At 43.0% G+C, this 26,550-nt stretch overlaps 1 protein-coding gene across 1 annotated transcript in view; it reads right to left on the bottom strand.

The window, feature by feature from the left end:
- The window catches only part of LOC149310332 (L-gulonolactone oxidase-like), a 75,150-nt gene that overhangs the window by 26,841 nt on the left and 21,759 nt on the right, over positions 1 to 26,550 (bottom strand). Inside the window, exon 8 of the mRNA XM_089528371.1 lies at positions 12,188 to 12,373. Coding sequence (XP_089384497.1) covers positions 12,188 to 12,373 — 186 coding nt within the window. The remainder of the gene's footprint in view (positions 1 to 12,187; positions 12,374 to 26,550) is intronic.

Below are 26,550 nucleotides of genomic sequence, written 5' to 3'. Positions count from 1 at the left end.
GTATGTTTAGCCTGGAGAAGAGAAGGTTAAGAGGTGATATGATAGCCCTGTTTAAGTAGCTGAAGGTATGTCATACTGAGGAGGGAACAAGCTTGTTTTCTGCTGCTCCAGAGAGTAGAATCATAGAATTGGAAGAGACTGCAGGGCCATCCAGTCCTACCCCCTGCCATGCAGGAAATCCAATCAAAGCATCCCCAAAAGATGGCCATCTAGCCTCTGCTTAAAGACCTCCAAGGAAGGAGACTCCACTACACTCCGAGGAAGGAATGTGTTCCACTGTCGAGCAGCCCTTACTGTCAGGAAGTTCTTGAGTAGAACATGGAACAATGGATGCAAACTGCAGGAAAAGAGATTCCAGCTCAACATTAGGAGGAACTTTCTGATAGTAAGAGCTGTTTGACAATGGAAGACACTCCCTGGGAGCTTGATGGGGTCTACTTCCTTGGAGGTCTTGAAACAGAGGCTGGATGGCCATCTGTCGGAGATGCTTTGATAGAGAGTTCCTGCATGGCAGAATGGGGTTGGACTGGATGGCCCTTGGGATCTCTTCCAACTCTACAATTCTATGATTCTATGATTTATGCTTCTGGTTCAAGGTGTGTAAGTGTGTGAAAGGAATTTATTCTTCCCTGAGTGTGCAGGGGGCAGCTAGATAGTGCCTGGGAATTCCCTGTGTCTGGAAATAGAGCAGTGCCCAGAAACTTCCAGATGCCCTTCTGTACCCGGGTCAAAGGCCATTGTCTTCTTGGACTTCCATACATGTCCAGCAGTGGAACATTTTGCTCTGCCAGCATTAAAAAAGGAACTTGGCCACAGTGTCCATTTGGGAAAAACTGCTTTCCCTCCTTGTTAACTGTTTCCAGTAAGCCAGAGATTTTGTGTAATCATTAATGCATTAATTTTATAATTAATTTAAGGAGTATACTCCTATTTATTATTTAGTTCTTTGTTTATTTCTGTATTGCCTCCCAGCCCACAAGGGCTCCTGAGGCAATGAACAAATAAAAAAACAACGCAAAGATTTTAAAACACATTAAAATAACTCTCTAAAAACTTCTAAAAGTAGTCTAAAACAGTCCTAGAGTCCAGTTTTTCTAAACAGAAGAGCAATTTCAGATATCGTCCAAGCATTAATTATACATTATTAAGCTGTATAATGTGGTGATGAGAGCCAGCATGGATTAGTGGTTTGAGCGCTGGACTATGTCTCTGGAGACCAGGGTTCAATTCCTGGCTCAGTCATGAAATCCACTTGGGCAAGTCACTCTCTCTGGTGTGTTGAACTCACAACCTTGTGACTGTGAGTGAGTGGCTGCAGTTTTGACCGACATTTAACCACTTCCATAAGTGGAAGTCAACTTGACAGCAAATAACAACAAAGATTACCAACGGATATAGGTCTTGTTGGTTAAATGGAAAGCTCTAGAATCTAAGGCACTTTACCTCTAAATGATTGCAAATTGGTAACTGTGGGAGATAGCCAGCTCCAAAAAGACGCTTCTGTTTCAGTGCTCTGAATGAACCCTTCACAAAATCCAGGTATGGCACAGCATGGAAAAATAACTTTTCGGATGATAACACCTCAAATCTCTCAGGGGGGGCATCATCCAAAGAAAAGAAAAAGTTACTTTCCTATGCTTTAGGGGAGAAACCCCCATTAAAAGTCTGTTTGATTTTTATAGTGAGCTCACTGTAGCCTTGCTTATTTAAAATGCCACACTGCAGGATGGAAAATGCCTGTATCAAGTGAAGGATGAAATCGCCCTGGGCTTTCCAAAACCCCTCTCATTATTATCCTGATCATGATGCGCTCGAGGCTAAAGGGAGATGAGCGCTAACAAGCCCAAATTGGATGTAGCAAATGGAGAAGAAATAAAAATATGTTGGACGACAGCGGTCCACGGAGAGGCACCGAGAGGGCAGGCAGCCGGTGGAGTGCAGCCGCTAAAGGATGCAAAAGATCTGTTTGCATAACCCATTCCCAAAACTCATGTGCAAAACCAGGAGCAATGAGTCGCATGATGCGATCATGCCAGAGGGAAATGCATGCCTAGCAGAGGCAGGGAAAGATCTCTCCTTTACACTGTCCCACCCAACAGCAGGGAAGAGAAGAGGGAAAAGCTTAGGGGACAATAACAATAGTGTAATACTTCAGAGCATTTATGTACCTGGTGGGAAACTATCTAAGGCATGTGGGAAGGAAGGTGGTGGAACGTGGGCCGAGGGGGACATGAATAATCCAACAGGGCTAGTCTACCTGTAAGTGTATAAAAACATGCAGTGGCAGCTGTGTTGGCCATTTAACAAATACAAACATATATCCATCAGTGATACCTTTATTGGCCAACCGAAATGCACAATATACAGTACTTGTTGAAAGCTTTCAAAGCTCCATGGGCCTCTTCATCAGGCAAGATGTTAGGAACCATTTCTGTCAAAGCTGAATTGTCTTCCCTTCTGCTCAGATTTGCATCTATTTTCCTTCCCTCTGCCAACAGTAGCCATACAAATCCATGTGAAGCAGATGGACAGCCACACATGTGATAATGCACATGCTCATGGATACTTGTGGATACTCCAGTAAAACCTACAAATCCTTTTTCTACGAAGTTTATGGAGGTTTTCATGTCCCCTCTGCAACGAGCCCAAATTCCTCTAAATCACATGTGGCCAGATTTGAATCAAATTAGTAGTATTTTAATAATTAGACAAGCCCCAGGATAATGGAAAAGGATTTTGTAGCACCTTTTGAGACTAATGGAGCGAAAGATGTAGCATAAGGTTTCATAGATGTGGTCTACTTCCTCAGATACATAGAGTATGAGGAAGTAGATGAAGTCTCCAAACCTTATGCTACAACTTTTTTCGCTCAGTTAGGGGATGTACAGAGGGGTGCATACAGCCACCCCTTCTTCAGCCAGATTGGGGCCGTGGCAATCTCACGCTGTTGCCCCAATCTGGCCTCTGATAAGGTGCAAAAAGGAGCCACAAAATACCATGGCAGCACGGCTGTATGGCACCCCTTTGGTGTTGTGCCATTTGGACACAGCGCTGGAGATGTGTCATGATGCCACGCACTGTCTTGTAAGAGCGGTTCGACAGTGGAAGACACTGCCTTAAAAAGTGGTGGAGTCCTCTTCTTTGGAGGTCTTTAAGCAGAGGCTGGATGGCCATCTGTTGGGGTTGCTTTGATGGAGAGTTCCTGCATGGCAGGAGGTTGGACTGGGTGGCCCTTGGGGTCTCTTCCAACGCTAGGATTCTATGATTCTATGAACAATGTTTCTCTGCTGTGGCCAACCACTTATGGACTACCCTTCCCTTAGAAGGCCTGACTGGCACCAATATTGCTGCTGTTCAGGTGCCAAGTGAAAACATGACTGTTCATGAAAGCTTTGGTAACCAATTTGATTTTATTAAAATCCTCACATGTACAGGGAGCCTTTAATATCTGCTGGGAATTTTTATTCCAGGACCCCCACAGCTACCAAAATCCATGGGTGCTCAAGTCACAGACAATGCTCTAGTTATATATACAATGGTGTAGTAAAATGGTTTGTTGTTGTTGTGTGCCTGCAAGTCATTTTTGACTTATGGTGACTCTATCATAGGGTTCTCTTTGGAAGTTTCTTCAGAGGGGGTTTGCCATTGCCATCATCTGTGGTTGAGAGTGTGTGACTTGCCCAAAGTCACCAAGTGGGTTTTAATGCTTGAGCAGGGAATCAAACCCTGATCTCCAGAGTTGTAGTCCAACACTCAAACAATTACGCCATGCTGGCTATAAAATGGAAAAATCAAGTCTTGCTTTTTGTATGTGTGTATATAGTATATAGGAATATTTTCAAGCTGTGGATGGATATCCAGGGTAGACTATACATGGTTTGAATTCCTTTTTAAACTGTTTGAAGCCTTTCCGTCTGTCTTTTTAACATGTTAACTAGTTAATATGTTGATCACCTTTAAGCTTGATTTAATTATTCACATAGTTTTAAAATGCCAGATTGGTTTTAATGTATGCCAGCACCCCGAGATCTTTAGATAGTGAGCAGGTTACATATATTTTAATTAATAAATAGCAAATAAATGTTATACACAAACAGATAAGGATGTGATGTTTGATTCACCTTTATAGTCTTTAATTTAATTATCTTTTTAAATGACTTCAATTTTATAGATTGAATGTTTTCTGAAATTGATCTCTATGCATATTTTACTGATGCTTTTGTTTGTTTTTAATCTGCGTTTAGTATTAATGTTTTGTCATATTTTGTTTGGGCTTTTTCTAAACTAAAACTGCCATCTATTGATCACTTAGAGAAGTCTCTCTGGTTTTTCTGGTTGATTCTATTTGGTGCTGTCCAAATATTGGGCTTACAAAATATTGGAAGTACTGGACTGTGACCAGGGTTCGAATACCTGCTAGGCCATGGAAACCCATTGGATAACTGTGAGCAAGTCACACTCTCTCAGCCTCAGAGGAAGGCAAAGGCAACCCCATACTGAGCAGACTCTGGCAAGAAAACCCCCATGATAGGGTCACTAGCATGTCATAAGATGGGAATGACCTGACGACACATAAGACAAACATATACCTCTCTCCAGGCCTTGCTTTATAAGCTATGGAGACTTTCCTCATTGGCCAGGAGGTTAAAAATACACATTTGTCTGGAGTTGATGCTCCAGCAAGCATCTGACAAAAAGCAGAATTTGCTCAGGATCTATTTTGAGGGCACATCTGTCTTCAGTCATCAAGTTCTCTCCTTGACTAAACAGCAGAGTTGACAAAATTGAACACAGCTCTCCCAGGGGAAAACAGATTGCACAGAACATGTGGTCCTTCGATGTTATCAGAAGATCTGCATCATCATTATCATCATAGAATGCATAGAGTTGGAAGAGGGTCACCCCAGTGTCATCCTGTCCAACCCTCTTCTGCCGTGCAGGAAGACACAAAGCACCCCCAAAAGATGGCCATCCAGCCTTTGCTTAAAAGCTGCCAAAGAAGGAGACTCCTCCATCCTCAAAGGCAGGAGGTAGCTAGAACCCACTGATCCAGGTCCTGTTCTCTGGAGCAGCAGAAAACAAGCTTGCTCCATCCTCCATTTAGCATCCCTTCCAATATTTAAAAATGGCTATCATTTCACCCCTTAGTCTTCTGTTCTCCATGCTAAATCTACCCAACTCCCTAAGTCTTTCCTCATAAGGCATGGTTTCCAGACCTTTCACCATTTTGGATGCCCTCTTCTGGACATGCTTCAGCTTCTCAACATCGTTTTTAAATTGTGTTGCCTAGAGCTGGACACAGTATTCCAGGTGGGACATGACTAAAACAGAATAGGATGGCGTTATTACTTCCCTCGATCTAGGCACTATACTTCTATTGAAGTCTAGGATCATATTGGCTTTTTTAGCTGCTGCATCACACTGTTGATTCATGTTCAACTTGTGGTCCACTAAGACTCCCAGATCCACTACACATGTGCTTTTGTCAAGCCAGGTGTCACCCACCCAATATCTGAGCCTTTCATTGTTACTGCCCAAGTGTATTATCCTATATTTCGCTCTGCTGAAATTCATTGTGTTAGTTTTCTAATTTATTAAGGTCATTTTGAATTTTGATCCTGTCCTTTGAGGTATTAGCTACTCCTCTGAATTTGGGGCCACCTGCAGACTTGAAAAGCTGGCTACCTATTCCATCATCATCACAAATATCCATCTTTCAAATATGCAGCATTTCATACATTTGACCAAGTGGCCAGCTGTTAATGTTAGCTTACACCAGATAAAACTTGCTAGTCTTGAAGTTAAAAAAGCAGAGGGGAAGAAAATCAACTCATCTGAAATCATGGCTTGGCCTTATAAACCTACTGAGTGATCTTGGGCAAATCATACTCTCTCAGCTTCAGTGGACGGCAATGGCAGAAACTTGCCAAGAAAGCCCCATGATAGGGTCATCATAAGTCAGAAATAACTTGAAGATACACAACAACAACAACAACAGCCAGAGGCTAGTTCTATAGATGCCAAATACCACCAAAAAGGCAAACAAATGGGTCCCAGGCAAGTCGAGCCTGATCTTTCTCTTGAAGCCAAGATGAATAAACTGTGGCTGTTGTACTTTGGAATATCATGAGATGACAAGACTCAGTGGAGGAGATGATAAATGCATAGTAAAGTGGAAGGCAGTAGGAAAAGGAGGAGGCTATATTAAAGGCTGATAAACTCAATTAAGGAAGGCATGGCTCTGAGTTTCCAAGACCTGAGCTGGGCTTTTAAAAACTGAAAAACAATGTGGACACCAAAATCCAAGGCTGTTCAAGTCGTATTATACACAGTGGTGTAGTGAAATGGTGTCCCTTATATAAAATGGGAAAATCAAGGTTTGCTTTTTTGACATTTTTGGTGGAATATTTTCATGCTGTGGATGGTTCAAGCTATGGATGCAGATTCCATGGATACGGAGGGTCGGTTGCAACCACAACAGTCCCCATTACCCATAGACTCTCTTGGTGACCTTAACATAGTATTTTCTTGGCAAGATTTATTCAAGGTGATTTGCAGTTCTCTTCCTCTGAGGCTGAGAGAGCGTGACTTGTCCAAGGTCCTTCAATGGGTTTCCATGGCCGAGCAGGGATTTGAACCCTGGTCTCTCAAAGTCCTAGTCCAACACTCAGACCATGCTGCTCCCTTTGTAATTATACTATCATAAATCCAATAAAAATATAATGTAAAAAGTACCAGTGAGCATCCCCAGAGGTCAACTGCAATGCAGACTCAATATGTCACTGTCAACTGAATGAGTGTCTCCTTGTTTGGCTGGAGCGAGTGTGTATGTACAGTGACAACACTTCAGAGGCAGAGCATCTGCTTTGCATGCCAAAGGCTCCAGTGTCACAAAAGTTTCCAAAATTATCTCCAACCCAGCAAGGACGCCATGACATGTTCAATGGGTTTTTGGCACAGCGGGCCGGTCAGAAGAACAGGTCCCCTGGGACTAAAGTAATGAAAGCAAATAAAGCAAGCCAACGCATACGTCTTTGCATTTTGCAATGTGAACCCTGACCCCGGCTCTGCCCATGGAGGAAGAGCAAGGAGGAATTTCACCTTCTGATAGTCACGCATTTTGCTCAGTCCCTACCTAGCTTCTATGAGACAGTGAGGCTGAAGGCTTCCAGGTTGGAAGTGAATCTGCTTTGGGTCCTACTCCAAACTTTAAGAGAGCTTTCCAAGGCACTGAACCTATTTCAGGGATAGGGTTAAGCACCATAAATAACCTTTTCAGAGTATGGTCAAAAACGTACAGCATTTTCATCACCTCGTTGTTGTTGTGTGTCTTCAAGTTGTTTCCAACTGATGGTGACCCTAAGACAACCCTTTCAAGGCATTTTTTTTGTTAAGAGGCAGGTTTGCCATGGCCTTCCTCTGAGGCTGAGAGAATAGCAAGATGACTTATGTTGACTCTGGGGTTTTTTGGCAGGTTTTATTGAGAGGCCTCTGAGGCTGAGAGAGTGTGACCTACCCAAAGTCACCCAGTGGGTTACCATGGATAAGCAGGGATTTGAACCCTGGTCTCCAGAGTCATGGTCCAACACTCAAACCATGCTGGAAACTTTAGCATCATATTTCAAAAGAGTTGATTCTCTTCTTGTCTTTTGGTGGAATGTGCTGTTTGTTGCTATGTGCCTTCAACTTTGATATGGCAACTCTTTCCTGGGGTATGTTCAGCAAGATCTATTATTCTGGGAAGATTTGCCATGGTTTTCCTTATAGATGTGACCTCCTCAATGGTCCTTGAACTAGAGAAACGGCAGAGGCGGAGTATATGAACAAACTGCAGTCCATCAGCAATGGCTTGAGCAGAGACTTTGGTTTCCTGGCACACTGCACACATTGTCACACTAGCTAACACTTGCAGACTGATTTCCCAGACTAACACAGCAATGTCTTTGAATTCTACCAACATCACCCAATGAGTTTCCAGGGCTGAAAGGAGATTCAAAACCTGGTCTCCCAGAGTCCCAGACCAGCGCTCAAACCACTACACCACGCAGTCTCTCAATATGTGGGTTGTTGTTGTTGTTGTTGTTTTGTCTTTTGGAATCTTGTGCATTAGTCCCAACTAAAGCAGATGCGCTGAATCAATAGTTGAATGAAAATAAAGAATCATAGAATCACAGAGTTGAAGATACCCCAAGTGCCATCCAGTCCAGCCCCATTTTGCCATGCAGGAATACACAGAATCCTAGAGTTGGATGAGACCCAAGTTTCTTCTGCCGTGCAGGAAGACACCACCAAAGCCCTCCTGACAGATGGTCATCCAGCCTCTGCTTAAAAACCTCCAAAGGAGGAGACTGCACCACCCTCAAAGGCAGCATCTTCTATTGTCTCATACCGTGAAGAAGTTCTTCCTAATGTTGTGGTGTAATCTCTTTTGCTGTAGCTTGGATCCATTGCTCCATGTCCTAGTCTCTGGAGCAACAGGTTTGTTCCATCCTCAATAGGACACCCTTGCAAATATTTAAACATGACTATCATGCCACCCTGTAACCATCCCTTCCATGGGTTAAACTTACTAAGATCCTTAAGCGGTTCCTCATACGGTTTGGTGGTTTCTAGACCTTCATCATTTTGGTCACCCTCCTCTGGACATACTCCAGCTCCTTTTTGACTTGGGATGTCCAGAACTGGACACAATATCCAGGTGAGGTCTGGCCAAAGTAGTAGTACTATTATTTCCCTCAGTCTAGATAGACACTATACTCTTACTGATGCAGCTTAAAATCACATTGGCTTTCTCAGCTGCTGCATCACACTGTTGGCTTGTCAGCTTGTCAAGGAGGGCTAGAATCATGATTCAAAAGAAGATGAAAAGCTCACACTTGTATATTCTGTGCCACATATGAGACTCCATGTACTTTACCCTCTGGCCACATGGAAAATGCCTCCTTCTGCCTGAAGCATGGCAAACCAAAAGTTAAAAATTCTGAGGCAGAAAGAGCAAAACAGTGCGCACACACACAGAGCCAAATCCATTTCCCAAAGAATAGATGCTCCCTGCAAGTCACTTAATCTTCCTAGTTAAAGTCCAGCTTAAAAGATTTCCTAACAAATGGGAGGCATGGAGACGGGGCGTGCGTCGGGGAAGAATATTCATTAACTAATTGCAATTGCATTCTGGCTGAAGTGTTCTAGGAGGCCTTGGCTGCTTTGCCAAGAGCTGCTCTCGAAAGCGTGCATTGAGATAATGTGGATTATTACAAACACAGAATACAGAATCTGTGCTGTAGGTAAGGCAAAACAACTCTCCCAAGAGTATCCGATCAACTGAAATCTTTTTGGTGTCAGAGACAAAAGTAGGTTCTCTTCTGCTTGTGGTTGTACTTTGTTGTTGTTGTTGTTGTTGTGTTTATTCAAGTCCTTTCTGACCTATGGCAACCTATCTTGGAGTTTTCTTGACTACGGCGCATCTGCTGTTGTTGTGTGTTTTCAAGTTATTTCCAATTTATGGAGATCTAAAACAACCTAAGGTGAACCTATCATGGGGTTTTCTTGGCAAGTTCCTTCAGAAAGGGCTTGTCATTGCCACCTTCTGAGGCTGAGAGTGTGTGACTTGCCCAAAGTCAGGAAAACTATCCATGGACCCTATTTGGAGATCCTACTGGCTCAGCATGGGGGACGCCAGGGCACTTAGCCAGGATCGATCAATTAAAATGGGAATCTGCATAATCCCTTCGTTTGATAGGAGTGATGGTGGGTGACAGACATGGAGTAAAACTCCTTCATCGAGAGATTTACAGCCTTCCAGCCATTTACAGACTTCCAGTTCTATTCTTCCCTCCTGGAAACTTCACCTTAATCCCCAAAACTAACCCAGGATATGTTTTGCCCTATAAATACACTTTCTCAAGCACTACCAATTTGGTGTTGATTTGAGGTCAGACCTGACTCTTCAACAATCATTAGCCACCCCTGATCCACAGACAGCATGCTGAGCCACTTTCCTCTGACATAATCCCCCAACTAGAACCTCTGCTTCTGGAACCATAGAATCATAGAATCATAGGCTTGGAAGAGATCCCAAGGCCATCCAGTCCAACCCCATTCTGCCATGCAGGAAATCTCAATCAAAGCATTCTTGACAGATGGCCATCCAGCCTCTGCTTAAAGACTTCCAAAGAAGGAGACTCCACCACTCTTACAGTCAGGAAGTTCCTCCTAATGTTGAGCTGGAAATCCTTTTCCTGTAGCTTGCAACCATTGCTCCAGGTTCTGTTATCTGGAGCAGCAGAAAACAAGCTTGCTCCCTCCTCAATATGACATCCCTTCAAATATTTAAACAGGGCTATCATATCATCTCTTAACCTTCTCTTCTCCAGGCTAAACACCCCCAGCTTCCTCAGGTGTTCCTCATAAGGCATGGTTTCCAGACCCTTCACCATTTTGGTTGCCCTCTTCTGCACAAGCTCCATATTCTCAACATCCTTTTTGAATTGTGGGGCCCAGCACTGGACACAGTGTTATTCCAAGTGGGGCCTGACCAAAGCACTATTACTTCCCCCAATCTAGACACGATATATCTATTGATACAGCCTAAAATCACAGTACAGTATTACTCACTGCAATCCTGAAAATTGTTATCTGCTACCATCTTCTATATTTCTAGTTCTTATATGTGTGCGTGAGTGTGTGTTTTTATGTGAAAGTTGATCTCCCCTTTTGCTGTTATAAATAGAACTACATTTGGACCTTGCATTCTGGAGTTCTGGCTCTCAGAACCGGTATACACAGGATTGAGCCCTGCTTTTAGTTGCTCAAAGCCTTCTCTGCAACTTCACTTGAGCTAATAAAATTCCCCCTATTAAATATTGGTTGTGGGTGCCCTCTGGGGCCCTGGCATTTTGGGTTACAGTAGGGATTCCCTACACCAGGGGTTACCAACCTTTTTAACTTGTTGTGCCCTTATTTATATGGAGGAGCCCCAAAGAGGCCTACCCTATGTCTTACAAGTTAATGGTGTTTAGGGGTATACCGTATATACTCGACTATAAATTGACCTCATATATAAGTCGAGGGGAGGTTTTTGGGCCAAAATTATGGATTTTGATATGTCCCGTGGATAAACCAAGGGTAAAATTTAGAGGCATGTAATGAAGGATGTAAAGGATGAAACAAAGAAAAACAATGGCCAAGAACTTACAAAATCCCAGCAGGCAAATCTATTTGTACTCATGCTAAAGGCTGGATGGATGAGAAAGTAGAAGGGGATCAGTGCTTGCAGGGCAGATTAAACTCTTGCCTTTCACCAGAGGATGGATGGATATATATCATATATAATGTGTGTGCGTGTGTGAGTTAGAGTACAGTACTTACATTGACCCATGCACAAGTCGACTCAGTTTTTTGGGGTCAATTTTTTAACCTAAATTTCTAGATTTATACATGAGTATATATAGTATGTAAGAATATATTCTTATTCTTTAATTTCATTCTATGGATCTTATCCCATGGCTTAATAAACTGATATACAGTGGATCCTTCCCCTTGGTGGGGGATTGGTGTGCGAGCCTGTGGCATGGCGCGGTGTGTAAGCTGCACGTGTCATTGTTTCTCCCCTGCCGCTTCTGTGTGGGCTGGAAGCTGCATATGGTGCACTTGCGTGTGTACCTCTATCTGGTTTAAAGCTTAATTCAGGTGGCATCCTGATGTTATCAGAAGGTTTTTGCCACCTAATTTGCCTCCTGAATACAGCCTGGGTCCATCCCCACTTCCAGGAGTATTCTGCATGGCTCTTTTCAGATCTGAGAGTTTTGTGAAAGCAGGGATGGACCTGGGCTGTATTCAGGTGGCAAATTAGGCAGCAAAAGCCTTTTGATAACGTCCGGATGCCGCCCAAATTAAGCTTTAAACTAGATAGAGGTAAACTGATTTATTAAGCCATGGGATAAGTTCCTATTTTTATTCCTTTCATTTTCCTGGAGCAGGCACTAAGCACCTGGGAAGCACACACAGAGCCCTAAGGGCTCCTTGCAGCACAGGTTGGGAACCCCTGTCCCACACTATGGGATAGTGTACAGTGCACCTTTGTAGAACACAAATTTGTTAATAGCTAATGGCAGTCATGAATGTCCCCTGTCCCTAATTACTATTTTGAAAACCTGGCAACACTGTCATACTGGTATTTGGAGCTTACCTCTGTCAGAGTAGATGGGAAGGTGGTCTCTTGCAGGTAGAACTGCGGCACACACTGGAAGGTGATGGTGAGGACGATGCCCAAACAGCCCAGGTGGACACAGGCTGCTTGGTGGAGCTCAGGATTTACAGATTCAGAGCATTCCAGGATTTCCCCAGAAGCCGTCAAGAGGGTCAAGGCAACAACCTGTTGTGGGAAAATTGCAGGGAAGGAGATACATTTAAGCCTGAGAACTAAGGCCCCATTACATCTTCAAATGGAGTTTTCACTTGGCTTGCAAGGTGTTGTGTTTCTGTTAGTAGATCCCATGGTTTTCTGTGCAGACCACACATGGCTTTTTGGGCCAAAAACAACTTTATTTTGTTGTAGAAATCAGCCAAATTGACTCTGTCCTGATGTTGGGTTCTTTAACAGAACAGAAATAAACCAGGAGGAGAGCCAGATTGAATAATAATAATAATAATAATAATAATAATAATAACAGCTTTATTGTTAGTAAATTCTCAGACTGGAATTACCATTCCACCCTAAATTCTGAGACCCAGAATAGAACAAAATTCTACTTTTTATAGGCAATAGACAAAGAGACTACTTTGGCAAATTCTGTTGGATACAAAGAACCCAAACATATAGAAATTCCTTCAATCAGAGTAAAGAATCTTGCATACATCAAAATTCAATTAATATGCATTAGAAACCTTATGCCCCATCCCATCCACCTCTTATCAATTCTGTTATTACAAAGGGGCCTCCATGTACCACTTTCAACCTTTTCCCAATCTGCTCATCCCTTATCAAAAGCAATTATTGTGACTAAAACACCAGGCAAGCATCCATCAAAGATGTCACTCTGCCCTTTTTACCCCAGCATGAAAAACTCTCTTCAGCATTCCTCTTACTGAGGCTAGGTTCACTTTTGGGTCTTTTTTGCATTACATTCAGGGGAACTAGATATTGATTATGTAGAATAAAAATTGAATATTGCTTTTAGCCACCACAATTTCTTTATTTAAGGAGCCATGGCGGTGCAGTGGTTCAATGCTGGCCCTGCAGCCACAAGGTTGTGAGTTCGATCCCAGGGGCTCCAAGGTCCACTCAGCCTTCCATCCTTTTGTAGGTCAGTAAAATGAGCACCCAGCTTGTTGGGGGCAATTGGCTTACAGGTTCTAAACTTCTTAAGGAGTCTTAATTCACTGATAAGCAATGTAGAAAAGTACTTGCTATTGCTAATGCTACTGCTATTATCTGGCCAACCAAATGCACTTCATTGGACAAAGGTGCTAAAAATCATACAGGTTGGCTGAATAAAGGTATCACTGTTTTATGGATTTTGGATGTTATTGTACTTTGCTGTATAGCCAACATGGTCACCTCTGAACATGTTTCCTGGATGTGAAAGTACTGCATTTTAGTTGCTACAGGGGAATCCTAAAGAGGGAGCCAATGGACCGGGACTTTACTATTTGAGGTTTCTACCTCCAACAACAGTAAAGTATTTCATTTTACTTTATTTTATTTTAATTGGGACTACATTTGGCATGTTTTGCCAAACCAGCACCTACAAACGTTCTTAATGCAAAAGCATGGAGGCTTCTCTTGAGATATTCAGTGTCCTCTGCCTAACAAAGGAGGTTGTGACCTCACAAGGGATGGAGAAATCTTAGATCTCAGAAGAAGACCTTTTGCATTACTAAATTTTATCTCCTGGGCATTGGAATGCTTTGTTCCCAGGGCCACATGGCCAGAAGGAGGAGGAGGTCAACCTTGCATAGATATCCCTCCACAGAACATCACACCAACACCATCTTGACTAAATGCAAGTCAGTGACTAACAGTGTCATATTTTTAAAAATATATTCTCCTGTGTGATTTTTAACACCTTTGCCTGAAGAAGAAGTCAGCGGAGCTTCCAAAGTTTGCATCATGTATTTTGTGCATTTTGGTTGGTCCAGTAAAGGTACCACCGTTTTGTGGATTTTGGGTATTATACTCTGTCATACTTGTCCATTTGTCTCAAAAACTTTTGTCCAGCAGATGTCACCAGTAAGCTGCCTTTCATGCCACCTTTCATCCTCAAAGCCCAACAATTCTGCAAATCAAATTTCTTTGGTTTTCTGTTTCCTTGGCTTTTGCTAGCTGCTGCCCTGTCCTTCCAGCCTCCTTATTACTTTCTGTTGTCCCGAGGGCAGATCTGGCCAAGTCCAGGGTGAAGCAGCACATCAGAAGAATGACCAAATTCCTCTCAAGTAGTGCTATAGTTCCCACTGTATTTCTCCTCTAGCTTGGGAAAGGGGAAAGAGGGGACAAGGGAGAAGTAAGAGCCCATGAGACCTTGTGCAAAATTCTGCTCCTGGGCATTTTCTCCATATAGGTAATTTTCTGAGGTCGAAAAGGTTCACTGTAGAAGACAAGCTCTGGGGAAATCACACAGAAAGCAATTGAAGCCTTTCACTCTGCGATGTTTGCAGCAGAGGCTTTGCGGTTTCCCTGTGTGTCTATTTGCATTGCTAGTGACAGAAGTGATACTTTTTTCATTTGGTGAATGAAGAAGGAAGGAAGGAAGGAAAGAAGGAAGGAAGGAAGGAAGGACATCAGCTGGCCACCCAGCCAGGCAATGCAAGGACTACAAGGCCACTCTTCTGTGTTCCTTTCTGTTGGAGAGCTCTGTCTTGCTCCACAGTTTGCTCAGTTTTAAAACAATAGAATCACAGAATCCTAGGGGCTCATTCCTGCTTACATTTAAACTGGTTTGCGTTTCGCCTTCGTTCCGTGTTGGTAAATCGATTCCAAAAGGTCTGTCGTACCCACTATGAAAGCAGATCTTTTCAATATCCCCTTGTAATCGCTTCTTTTTTGGCACAATTGTCGTCCGCACTAGTTTGCGCTGCTTCAAAATGTGCATCATCAGTGACGTAAGTGGCAGCTTGGGCAGCCTGGCTTGGGAACTATATACAGTATATATATATATATATATATATATATATATATATATATGATTCATTATATTTGCAACTACTTGCCTTACTATCAGCTGCTGTCAGATCGCCTGAGTAACTGCAAATAGTTGCAAAATCAGTGAATCAAATCTTCTATCAATTTTTTAAAAAAATATGCCCCCTCAGGTCACACCAGAAGCACAAAAGCAGCGCTGGGGAGAATGGTGGATCTACCAAAATCTGAGGAGGGATGGTAAACACCCCTCTGCCATGACTCACTCCCCTCCAGAATGATACGATTCAGATCTGGTGTTCCCACTTGTTGAACACACTCAGGAATCAATTCTTAAAAAAAAAAAAAAAAGCCGCCAAAGAAGTAGTGTCAGGAAAGAGTGGATTTTTTGTGTTTGCCTCGCTTCATCGTGATTGAAATCGATTAAAGTAGGATCGGAACTGGTTTCAAATGGGAACGATGGTCATATAACCTGATCAGCAATTTGCATTAAATCATAGTGGGAAAGCAGCCCTAGAGTTGGAAAAGAACCTCAAGGGCCATCCAATCCAACCCATTCTGCCATGCAGAAAGAAAGACACCATCAAAGGGTGACAGATGGCCATCCAACCTCTGTTTAAAAACCTCCAAAGAAGGAGACTCCGCCACCCTCCAAGGCAGAGTCTTCCACTGTTGAGCAGTTTTTATCATCTGGAAGTTCTTCCTAATGTTTAGGTGGAATCTCTTTTCCACTCGCTGGAATCCACTGCTCCATGTCCTGGTCCCTGGAGCAGCAGGAAACAAGCTTGTTCCTTCTTCCATATTTATATACCAATGTGAATTTGCCAAATATGTTACTATCCTCTCTGCCACCTCCCCTCAACTGTTATCTTTGGCCCAGAGACCAAAGAAAGAATGTCATCCTGAACCTGGACAGATGCAAAAGAGAAAGAGTTCCTGTCCATATAAGCAAGTATTAAAGAGGGAATTTCAGCAGGTCATTCAGAGTAATGTTGAATTTCAGCAGTATGAAAGATGGAGAAACTTTGTCCCTTCTCCCATCAAGGTTTACTATTCATTATATTATGAACCCTTTTCATGTTACCATTTATAGCATTTTTGCTTTAAAACTGAGCCTCAATGAATCCAGAACTTGGGGATGTTATGGTTCATACTCCTCCTTTCACCTGATTTTGAAGCCTGAGCAAGTTCAGGCCTGGTTAGCTAATTTTAGTTTTATTACAAACATAAACACAAACAGAACAAGGGGTCTTGATGGCAAGGGAATTTCAGTGAACTGCAGTCCAAAAAAGTAGCTTTTCCAACCTCTGTGCAATATAATCTTACCCAATCTCAGAAGTTATATATTTAGATTTTCACACCTGCATTTTGATCCCAGACTTGTCCACTGAGAAGTAAACTCTAGTGACTGTAATGAGACTGCAAAGTAAAAGTCCATATAGAAACTGGTCTCAGTTGTGTGTTTTTCCCCTGGACTGAAAAAGCTCCAAAACGTTTAGTTTTTTCCCTTACTAAGAATGTGCTCCAAACTCCTAGTTATTCTCTTTTGTTCCATTTTCTCCATCTCAGAACTTTTAAAGATGTAGTCCATGGACTCCATGGTATGTTTAGCCTGGAGAATAGATGACTAAGAGGAGATATGATAGCCCCGTTTAAGTATTGGAAGGGGTGTCACATTGAGGATGGAGCAAACTTGTTTTCTGCTGCTCCAGAGACTAGGACATGAAGCAATGGATGCAAGCTACAGAAAAGGAGATTCCACCTTAGCATTAGGAAGATCTTCCTGACAGTAAGAGTTGTTTGACATCAGAACATACTCCCTTGGAGAGTGATGGAGTCTCCTTCCTTGGGGGTCTTTAAGCAGTGGCTGGATGGCCACCTGTCGGGTATGCTTTGATTGAGAGTTCCTGCATGGCAGAATGGGGTTCGACTGGATGGCCCTTGGATCTCTTCCAACTCTAGTGATCCAGGACTGTGATCCGGACAATGGTGTCACTAGGGTTGGTGTCACTCCAGTGTGGTAGCTCAGGCTTGTCACCCCCCCCCCCCAGCCTGCCTGGCACTCACCCTGGCCACCCCCTTTGCCAGCCAGGCTGGCTGTACTGTGGTGGGGCTGGTGTGGTCATACCACCAGAAGCCCCTTCCAAGTCTGGTGGGGCTGCTGGCTGGGCTGCAAAGGGATGCAACTCTCTTTCTTGCTCAGCTGACAGCTCTGCCAGACCAGAAAAGGGCTGCCAGGTGGCAGCTCCATCCCACCTGCACCAATGGTCAGTGATGATGGACCGCAGAGGTGCCCTGACTCATGGAGGGAAGAGCTGGAGGGGGACTTGGAATGGATGGGACCTTGGGCAAGTCACACACTCTCAGCCTCAGAGGAAGACAATGGCAAAACTCCTCTGAACAAATCTTGCCAAGAAAGCCTCATGATAGCTTTGCCTCAGGGTCATCATAAGTTGGAAATGACTTGAAGGCACACAGCACACATGCACATGGGGCCTTGGGGAAGCAGTGGGGAAATCCAGGGGCCATATGTGGCTCACATCCCACCCATGGCCTACTTCCATGTGCTTGAAAGCACATATATCTTTGGGAGCTGACTCCCACGGTTGGGACTGTCATACTAGCAGAAAGTACTCTCTGCAAAGATGCATCAGTTCTCTCACTCCCTTGAAACGAAAACCAAAAGGATGCAATTTGGGAAACATGTGCACAAACTCCTAATGCATGCCCACTCCTTCACCTGCCTTAGCGCATCAATGTTCCTGGCGGATGTGGGGAAATGAAACCAGAATTCCATCCGCGTCTTGTCACTTGTCGCTTTCTGTCTCTCTTGCCAAATTTAATTATGCGCAGAACTGTCTGCTTTTCCACCCCCCTCCTTCCTTCTAGTCCTTCTTGATGCGCCAGGATCCAGGCTGATTTGCAGTAATTGGTTTCTCACATCCACCTCAAAAGAGTCCTCATTTTTCTGGGATGTAGACGACTGTTATTTGGTAGGATTAAGAGTTCACAGGCAAATACTTCCCGGATGATCTACACAGTTAACAGAGACAGTCTCTTTTGACAAATGTTGCAGGGGTTTTGGTATAAATACCTACAGCTTGGGGTGCAAGTGGGTGGTTAGAGCGGAATAGGGATGCATTTGCATAGAAAGACAATTTTATTATGTGCACAAATTGCACATAAAGATTACACATAAAGACAATAAAGATAAAAATTGCACATGCAGTGTAACAAGAAAGACTGAAGGGGAAAACATAATTGGTGCACCTAGTTCATGGATCCCTTGAAACCCCATTCACAGACGAACACCAAACCCCCAGGTATTACAGAATCATAGAACTGAGGGTAACTGTCAATCTTGTCCTGTCCCTGCTGTGCAGGAATCCATAGCTAAAGCTGCATCTGCACTGCAGAATTAACACAGTTTGATACTGCTTTAACTGCCATGGCTCCATGCTATGGGATTCTGGGATATGTCATTTTGTGATCTATTTATCCTTCTTTGTGAGAGAGCTGTGGTGCCACAACAAGCTACACATCCCAGGATTTCATAGGATGGCACCATGACAGTTAAAGCAGTGTCAAACTGCATTAATTCTGCAACATAGAAGCAGCCTAAAGCATCCCTGAGAAATGGCCACCCACTCTCTGTTTAAAAACCTGTAGTAAAGGAGAAGATAGCCAGCATGGTGTGGTGGTTTGAGCATTGGACTATGATTCTGGAGACCAGGATTAGCATCCCTGTTTGGCCATGGGAAGCCACTGGGTGACCTTGGGTGAATCACATACTCTCAGCCTCAGAGGAAGGCAAAGGCAAACCACCTTTGAACTAATCTTGCAAAGAAAACCCGATGTAAGAGGGAGCCATTGGATCGGGACTTTACAGTCGCTGTAAATTGGAAACAACTTGAAGGTACACAACAACAACAATAATGGAGAGTCTAGTACCTTCTAGGGTAGTCTATTTCAGTCTTTAACAGCTCTTACTATCAGGAAGTTCTTCTTAATGTTTGGGTGGCATCTCTTTTCTTCTGACTAGACTCTCATCTCTGGAACAGCCTAAAACTACCTCTCTCTCCATTTTCTACATAATATTCCTTCCTGAATTAAAAGATGGCAATGTTATACCACGTCTCCATCTTCTCTGCTCCAAGCAGCACTTACTCAGCTCCCTAAGCCATTCCTTGTAAGGCTTGGTTTCCAGACCTTTGATAATCTTGGTTGCCCTTCTCTGGACATGTTGGCAGGTTGTCAATATCCTTCTTGAACTGTGGCGTCCAGAACTGGACATGGCATTCCGGGTGATATCTGGCCAAAGTGGAATAGAAGAGGGCTATTCCTTACTGTCAGAACTTTCTTCCTATCCTTTAGATGGAATCCCTGTTCTTGTGAATAGAATCCATTTGTTCATGTTAGTCTCTGGTACAGAAGAAAACAGGCTTGCTCTGTCTTCTATATGACATTTCTTCAGATATTTAAAGATAGTTATCTTCCCTCCTCAAGGTAGACATTCCCCAGTCCTTAAAACATTCACCATAGGTCTTCATTTCCAGATCCAAGGGTACCAGTAAGGGGGTGCAGGGGGTATGGGCCACACTGGGTGACACCTTAGAGGAGGGGTTCTAAGTTGCATTAATGAAAGGATAGTGTCAAGATCAAGGGAGAAAATAGTACCACTCCATTCAGCTTTGGTCAGATTTCACCAGGAATATTGTGTCCAGTCCTGAGCACCACAACTCAAGAAGGATGTTGACAAGTTGGAGTACCGTATGTCCAGAGGAGGGTGACCAAAATGGTGAAAGGTCTGGAAACCGTCAAGTTTTATGAGAAGCAGCTTAGGAAGCTAGGGAGGTTTAGCCAGGGGAAGAGAAGGTTAAGAGGGGACATGACAGCCCTGTTTAAATATTTGAAGGGATGCCATATTGGGGGATGGAGCAAGCTTGTTTTCTGCAGCTCTAGAGACTAGAACATGGAGCAATGGATTCAAACTACAGGAAAAGAGATTCCACCTAAACACTAGAAAGCACTTCCTGACAGTAAGGGCTGTTTGACAGTGGAATATGCTGCCTCAGAGAATGGTAGAGTCTCCTTCTTTGGAGGTTTTTAAACAGAGGCTGGATGGCCATCTGGGGTGCTTGGATTGTGTCTTCCTGCATGGCACAAGGAGGTTGGACTGCATGACCCTTGGGTCTCTCTCAATTCTATGAATAGCCCCTGTCGAACCATTGGGACAACATAAGCTGTCCTTTTCTGCTTTCACCGCTCATTGCTTTGGATTTTTTTCCCTCTCACTTGGTCATTTTATGGACTTGTTTTTGACAGTCGCTCGTGAATTTTAAGCCATTCAGGAACAGTGGTCTATGCTGCCTGCTGCCTCTTTTTCTCTCTCTATTGATCACCTGCCCCCTTCTATTAGCTTCTCTCTCTTTCTTCCCCAGTCTCTCTCTTTTACTGCCTTTCTTTGTCATTTCTTATAATTCACCCATTTGTCGTGTGTGTGTGCGGGGTAATTTATCAATCACAACGAAAGGCAGATAATCCATTCCTCAGCCACAAGGCAAGGCAGGGAGAGCAATTCCTTTTGCAAGCAGCCTTGAGATAGTATTAATCACACCATAAATAATTATCAGGAATGTTCCATCTTTTAAGTACGCCTCCCAGCTCCCGCATACGAAAAACCCACACTTAAGTATTGTGTAGCAAATGGATATTTGGCAATACTGTGACCCTTAATGGTTCAGTAATTACTTAGGAGAATAAGATGCATTGTTAATTTTGCTACAATGGGCACTTGGTATCCATTGGGGTTTGGTTTCAGGACCCTTTGTGGATATGAAAATCCATGGATGCTCAAGTCCCTTTCTATTCAATGGTGCAGTAAAATAGTGTCCCTTATAAAAAATGGCAAAATTGAGGCTTGCTTTCTGGAATTTATATATTCCATATTTAATTTTCAAGCTGTGGATGGTTGACACTATGGAAAAAGAATCCATGGATAGAGAAGGCTGACCGTATTTATTTATTTTGGCTGGAAATTTGTTTCAATAAGTTACATTTGACCCATGGTTTCCACAATCCACTGCTTTAAAATATTCCCTTCCTCCTCCCCCCAAAAAAATGCAGAAAGGAAACTTTGATGTTGCCAAAAAACTTCTAGAGGTAGCTGTGTTGGCCATATAGCAAACCCAATAACATCCAAACAACAACACCTTTACTGGGCCAACCGAAATGCACAATTACATGTTGCAAGCTTTCGAAGTCACACTATCGTTTACATCAGGCAAACAGGAGAAAGAAATTGAAGATGTTAGTCCTAGGCCTGCATTTTCTGTTTCTGGTCTTAGTTCAGATGGTAGGGAGGGCTATCTGTAGACTGGCATCTCCACCTTTTTGGCCATGTGGTCACTTCGACATTTTCAAAGCCAAGGAAATTTAATGTCCATTTGCAACTCAAAGAAGATGTTTCCGTGGAATCTAGCATGTTTCCTTCCTTTGTGAAGCCACACTGCCAGCCTGCAGATAGCCCTCCTTACCATCTGAACTAAGACCATGTGCTCGACCCAGACTCCTGGTGTACTTTTCAAAGAACGATACTTTCTTTGAAAAATACGCCAGGAGTGTGGATTGGGTACGCAATGCAGCCAAGTTGGGCACGGAGGCGTGCGATAAGATCCGTTTAAGTCCATTCCTGGATCGGGCGAAAAGAGTCACGGAATAATCTCCCAACTATCTCACATTCTTGTCACCCTTTCTCATCATCAGCACATGATAAGGAATACTGAAAGCATTTGCAGACAACTTGGTAGTCACCTTGAGAAATCCACTGGAAAGTGTGGGAAGACTGGAAGAAACGTTAAAAGAATTTGGAGATTTGTCTGGTATTGAAATTAATGAACAAAAGACGGCGGTGTTGACTCAAAACATGTAACAGAAAGACCAAATAGAATTAAGGGGGGAAACTGGCTACAGAATTGAAAAGAAGATGAGATACTTAGGCATTACAATGACTAACCCAAACAATATGTTGTTTCAAAATAATTATGTTAAGACATGAGATTAAATTAAAAAGGACTTTCAGAGATGGGAGAGTTTGTACCTGTCTTTGTTGGGGAGAGTTTCTTTTGTAAAAATGAATGTGTTACCAAGAATGCTCTTTCTATTCCAGATAATGCCTGTTATTTCAAAAGACGTGTTTTTCAATCAATGGCAGAAGGATCTATCAAGATTCATTTTGCAAAGGAACAAACTGAAGGTGAAGATGGAAATATTGCAAGATGGAAAGAAATGTTGCAGTTTTGGATTACCAAATTTATACTTTGCTGCATGTTGTTTAGTGTGGTTAAAAGAATGGATAATGCTGAGAAATAGAAGGCTGTTAGAAATAGCAGAAGAATATTTAAGATTCTCATGGCATGGATATTTATGGTATGATAAAACTAAGATGGAAAAAAGACTTAATCCCTACAAAAGAAGAGCAGCTATCGAAGGTGAAGAAATTAGCAGAGATCGATAAACTGTCTATTTTGATTAAAGAAAATTCAGTAACAAGATTTGGGAAGGATTGGAAATTGTTTAGTGACTTTTTGAAAAACAATGATTGTTGGTTTCATAAGCAATATGACTTCATATATATATTTAAGTCATATTAATTAACAAACCCAACAATCATTGTTTTTCAAACAATGTTTAATTAATAGGGAAGATAAAGAGGAGTGCAATTTATAATGAAATATACCTGCACTAGAAACAGCTGAAACTCATGGTTTTCTGTTCTGTTTTGTTAGCTGTAGATTTTGTTCTTTGTAGTTTGTTTTGTAGTCTGTGTTGTATGTAGTGGTTATTTGGGTTATTCAATTTTTTATCCTTTGTGGTTTTTTACTCAATAAAAATAATGTAAAATACAAACAAACATCACGGGGAGTGTACAAATATGTGCGTGCTCCATAGCTGTGAAGTTAGGACTGCTATATGACAACGACTTTATTATTTTGCCTGACAACTGCGTGACAAAATGCAGCATCACATGCTTCCCACTTTTGTGGAGTTGTGAGACGAGTGATCTTTCCCAGTGACTTGTTTTCAAGGGCGAAGCGTCTCTGAGCCTGAAGGTCGCGATGAACCATCATGATTTGTAGCCATCATGGAATCAGAGAGTTGGAAGGGACCACAAGAGTCATCTACTCCAACCCTCCACCATTCAGGAATAGACAACCAAAGTACTCCTGAGCGATGCCCATCCAACCTCTGTTTAAAGACTTCCAAAGGAGGAGAGTCCATCATCCTCCAAGGAAGTCCATTGCACTCTCAAACAGCTCTTACAATCAAAAAGTTCTTACTAATATTTAGTGGGAGTCTTTTATATCTTGAATCTACTGGCTTGTGTTCTTGTCTCTGGAGCAGCAGAAAACAAGCTCTTTCCATCGTTCCCACGATGTCCCTTCAGATACTGTACATACTCAACTATAAGTCAACCTCATGCCTAAGTAGGGGGCAGATTTTGGGGCCAAAATGATGGGTTTTGATATGACCCATGGATAAGTCGAGGGTAAAACTCAGGAGCATGTAACAAAGGATATAAAGAACAAACCAACAGAAAACAATGCCAAATAACAAAATTCCAGCAGGCATAACTGTTTGTGCTCATGCTAAAGGCTGCATGGATGAGAAAGTACAAAAGGGTCAGTGCTTCCAAGACAGATGACGCTCTTGCCTTTCGCCAGTTGAAGTACAGTACTTACATTGACCCATGGATAAGTCGGCTCAGTTTTTGGGTCAATTTTTAACCTAAATTTCTAGACTTATACATTAGTATATACAGTATTTAAAGATAACTCTCTTGTCACGTCCCAATCATCTTTTCCCCAAGATAAACATACTCAGCTCCCTAAGTTGTTCCTCATAAGACTACATTTAAAGACACTTGATCATGTTGGTTGCCTTTATGTGGACATATTGTTGTTGTTATTGATGTTGTTGTGTGCCTTCATGTCATTTGTGACTTATGATGACTCTAAGGTGAGTCAGGGATGCAGTGGCTTAGTGGTTAAGATGCCAATTCTGAAGATTGGAAGGTTGGCAGTTCAAAGCCTGAGTGCTTCATGATGGGATGAGCTCCTGTCACTAGTCCCAGCTTCTGCCAGCCTAGCAGTTCAATGCATGCAAATGGAAGGAGATAGATAGGTACCACTTTGGTGGGAAGGTAACAGTGTTCAGTGCAGTCATGCTGGCCACATGACCACTGGACAACGCTGGCTCTTCAGCTTAGTAATGGAGATGAGCACCGCCCCATACAGTCAGTTACGACTAGACATTCATGTCAAGAGACTACCTTTACCTTTAAGGGGAATCTATCATGGGGTTTTCTTGGGAAGGTTTGCTCAGAGGAGCATTGCCATTGCCCTGAGGCTGAGAGTGTGTGGCTCGCACAAGGTCACCCAGTGGGTTTCAGAGTCGAGCCAGGATTCGAACCCTGGTCTCCAGAGTTCTAGTCCAAAGCTCAAATAACTATGCCATGCTTCCATCTTGTCGATATCCTTCTTGAATGGGGTTGCCCAGGGGCTCATTCATATTATACATTTATAGTCCTATGTGGTTCCACTTGAATTGCCCTGGTTGATCCTATGGGATACCAAAGACTGTGGTCTAGTGGGGCTTGAAAGCTCTCTGGCTGAGAATTCTAAATGCCCTCCCTTAAACTGCAAGTCCCAGGAATATATAGCACCATAAGTGTGTTCTGTGAATGGGTCCCAAGTGATGTCTGACCAAAGCAGAATACAGTGGGACTATTATTCCCAGTGTAGCGCCAGTGTAATGCCCAAAGCCAGCATTGTGTAATGGTTTGAATGTTGGACCTATGGCTCTGGAGACCAGGGTTTAAATTTGTACTTGGCAATGGAAACCCACTGGGTGGCCTCAGGCAAACCACACTCCCTCAGCCTCAGAAAAGCAACCCCCCTCTGAACAAATCTTGCCTTAATAGGGTTGTCTAAGGGTCATCATATCTTGGAAACAACTTGAAGTCACACAACAACAGCAAATTACAGTGGTCCCTCCACATTCGCTGGAGTTAGCAGCCAAGGACCCCCGTGAACATGGAAAAGCTGCAAATTAAAAAAACACCTAGGAATCTCCAGGTCTTCTCCTACAACTCCATGGTTAACATCTGCCAAAAGGTGACAACAGAATCCTGCTGGAGGACCTACAAATGCCTAGAGTAGGGTTTTCTCTAGGAACTTCTAGGTTCTCCAACACAACTCTATGGTCAACTTCTGGCAGAGTTGTGCTGGACAATCTAGAGATTCTTAGAGAGAGCATATTAATTAAAACCGCAAATAATCAAATCTGCAAAAGCCAAAGCTGCAGACATGGAAGGTCGACTGTATTCCTGTAAGTATCCAGCATGGGCCAACCCGCTTTAAAATTTCAGATGAAAATGCTGAATCTATTATATTACTACTACGACATGGCATTAGATGCTTCCATGACCTAACACAGCAGACAGTTGCCTGAAAGATGCAATACAAAGGCAAAAAACACCTGCCAGGTCTCACTGTCTCCAACACAGTCCATGCGCCACAGAAACAGACCATACTTTTACAGTGACTGGAGTCTACTCATCAAATTTTAACTCCTATCAACAAGCTGTTTCTTATCCTTTTCTCTCTCAAAATTGGCACAGGTCATTTTCAGACTGACCTTGCCCATGCTGCTAAATCAACCCAATCAGTTGTTTTCACATGGTAAGCCCGAGAACCTCAGTAAGGCTTTGGACAAAGTCCCCTGTGATAGTCCTGAAGGCAATCTGGTGAACTCTGGGCTGGATGGTACAGCAATTACAGTAATTGGTTGACCACCTGAAGCCATTTGGTGCTCACCAAGGGCTCCTGTTCATCCTGGAGAGAAGTGACCAGTGGGGGGCCATGGCCTTCAACATGGCCCCCCATGATACATTTCTTCAACAGGGAGAAATGTAAGGTACTGCACTTAGGGAGGAAGAATGAAATGCACAGATATAGGATGGGTGACACCTGGCGGAACGAGACTTATACGTGTGAAAGGGATCTAGGAGTCCAAGTAGACCACAAGTTGAACATGAGTTAACAATGTGATGCAGCAGCTAAAAAGGCCAATGTGATTCTAGGCTGCATCAACAGAAGTATAATGTCTAGCACAAAGGAAGTAATAGTCCCATTCTATTCTGCTTTGGTCAGGCCTCATCTGGAGTAATCCTGTGTCCAGTTCTGGGCATCACAGTTGAAAAAAGATGTTGACAAACTGGACCATTTCCAAAGAAGGGCGACTAAAATGGTGAAGAGTCTGGAAACCATGCCCTATGAGGAACGCCTTAGGAAGCTGGGGATGTTTAGCCTGGAGAAGAGAAGGTTAAGAGGTGATATGATAGCCCTGTTTAA

Source organism: Sceloporus occidentalis, unplaced genomic scaffold, assembly GCF_023333645.1.
Source record: "Sceloporus occidentalis isolate IW3139 unplaced genomic scaffold, rSceOcc1.0.p SCAF_6, whole genome shotgun sequence".
Lineage (NCBI taxonomy): Eukaryota > Metazoa > Chordata > Lepidosauria > Squamata > Phrynosomatidae > Sceloporus > Sceloporus occidentalis.
The sequence above is the reverse complement of the archived record's forward strand: the minus strand, read 5'-3'. Positions and strand labels throughout refer to the sequence as shown.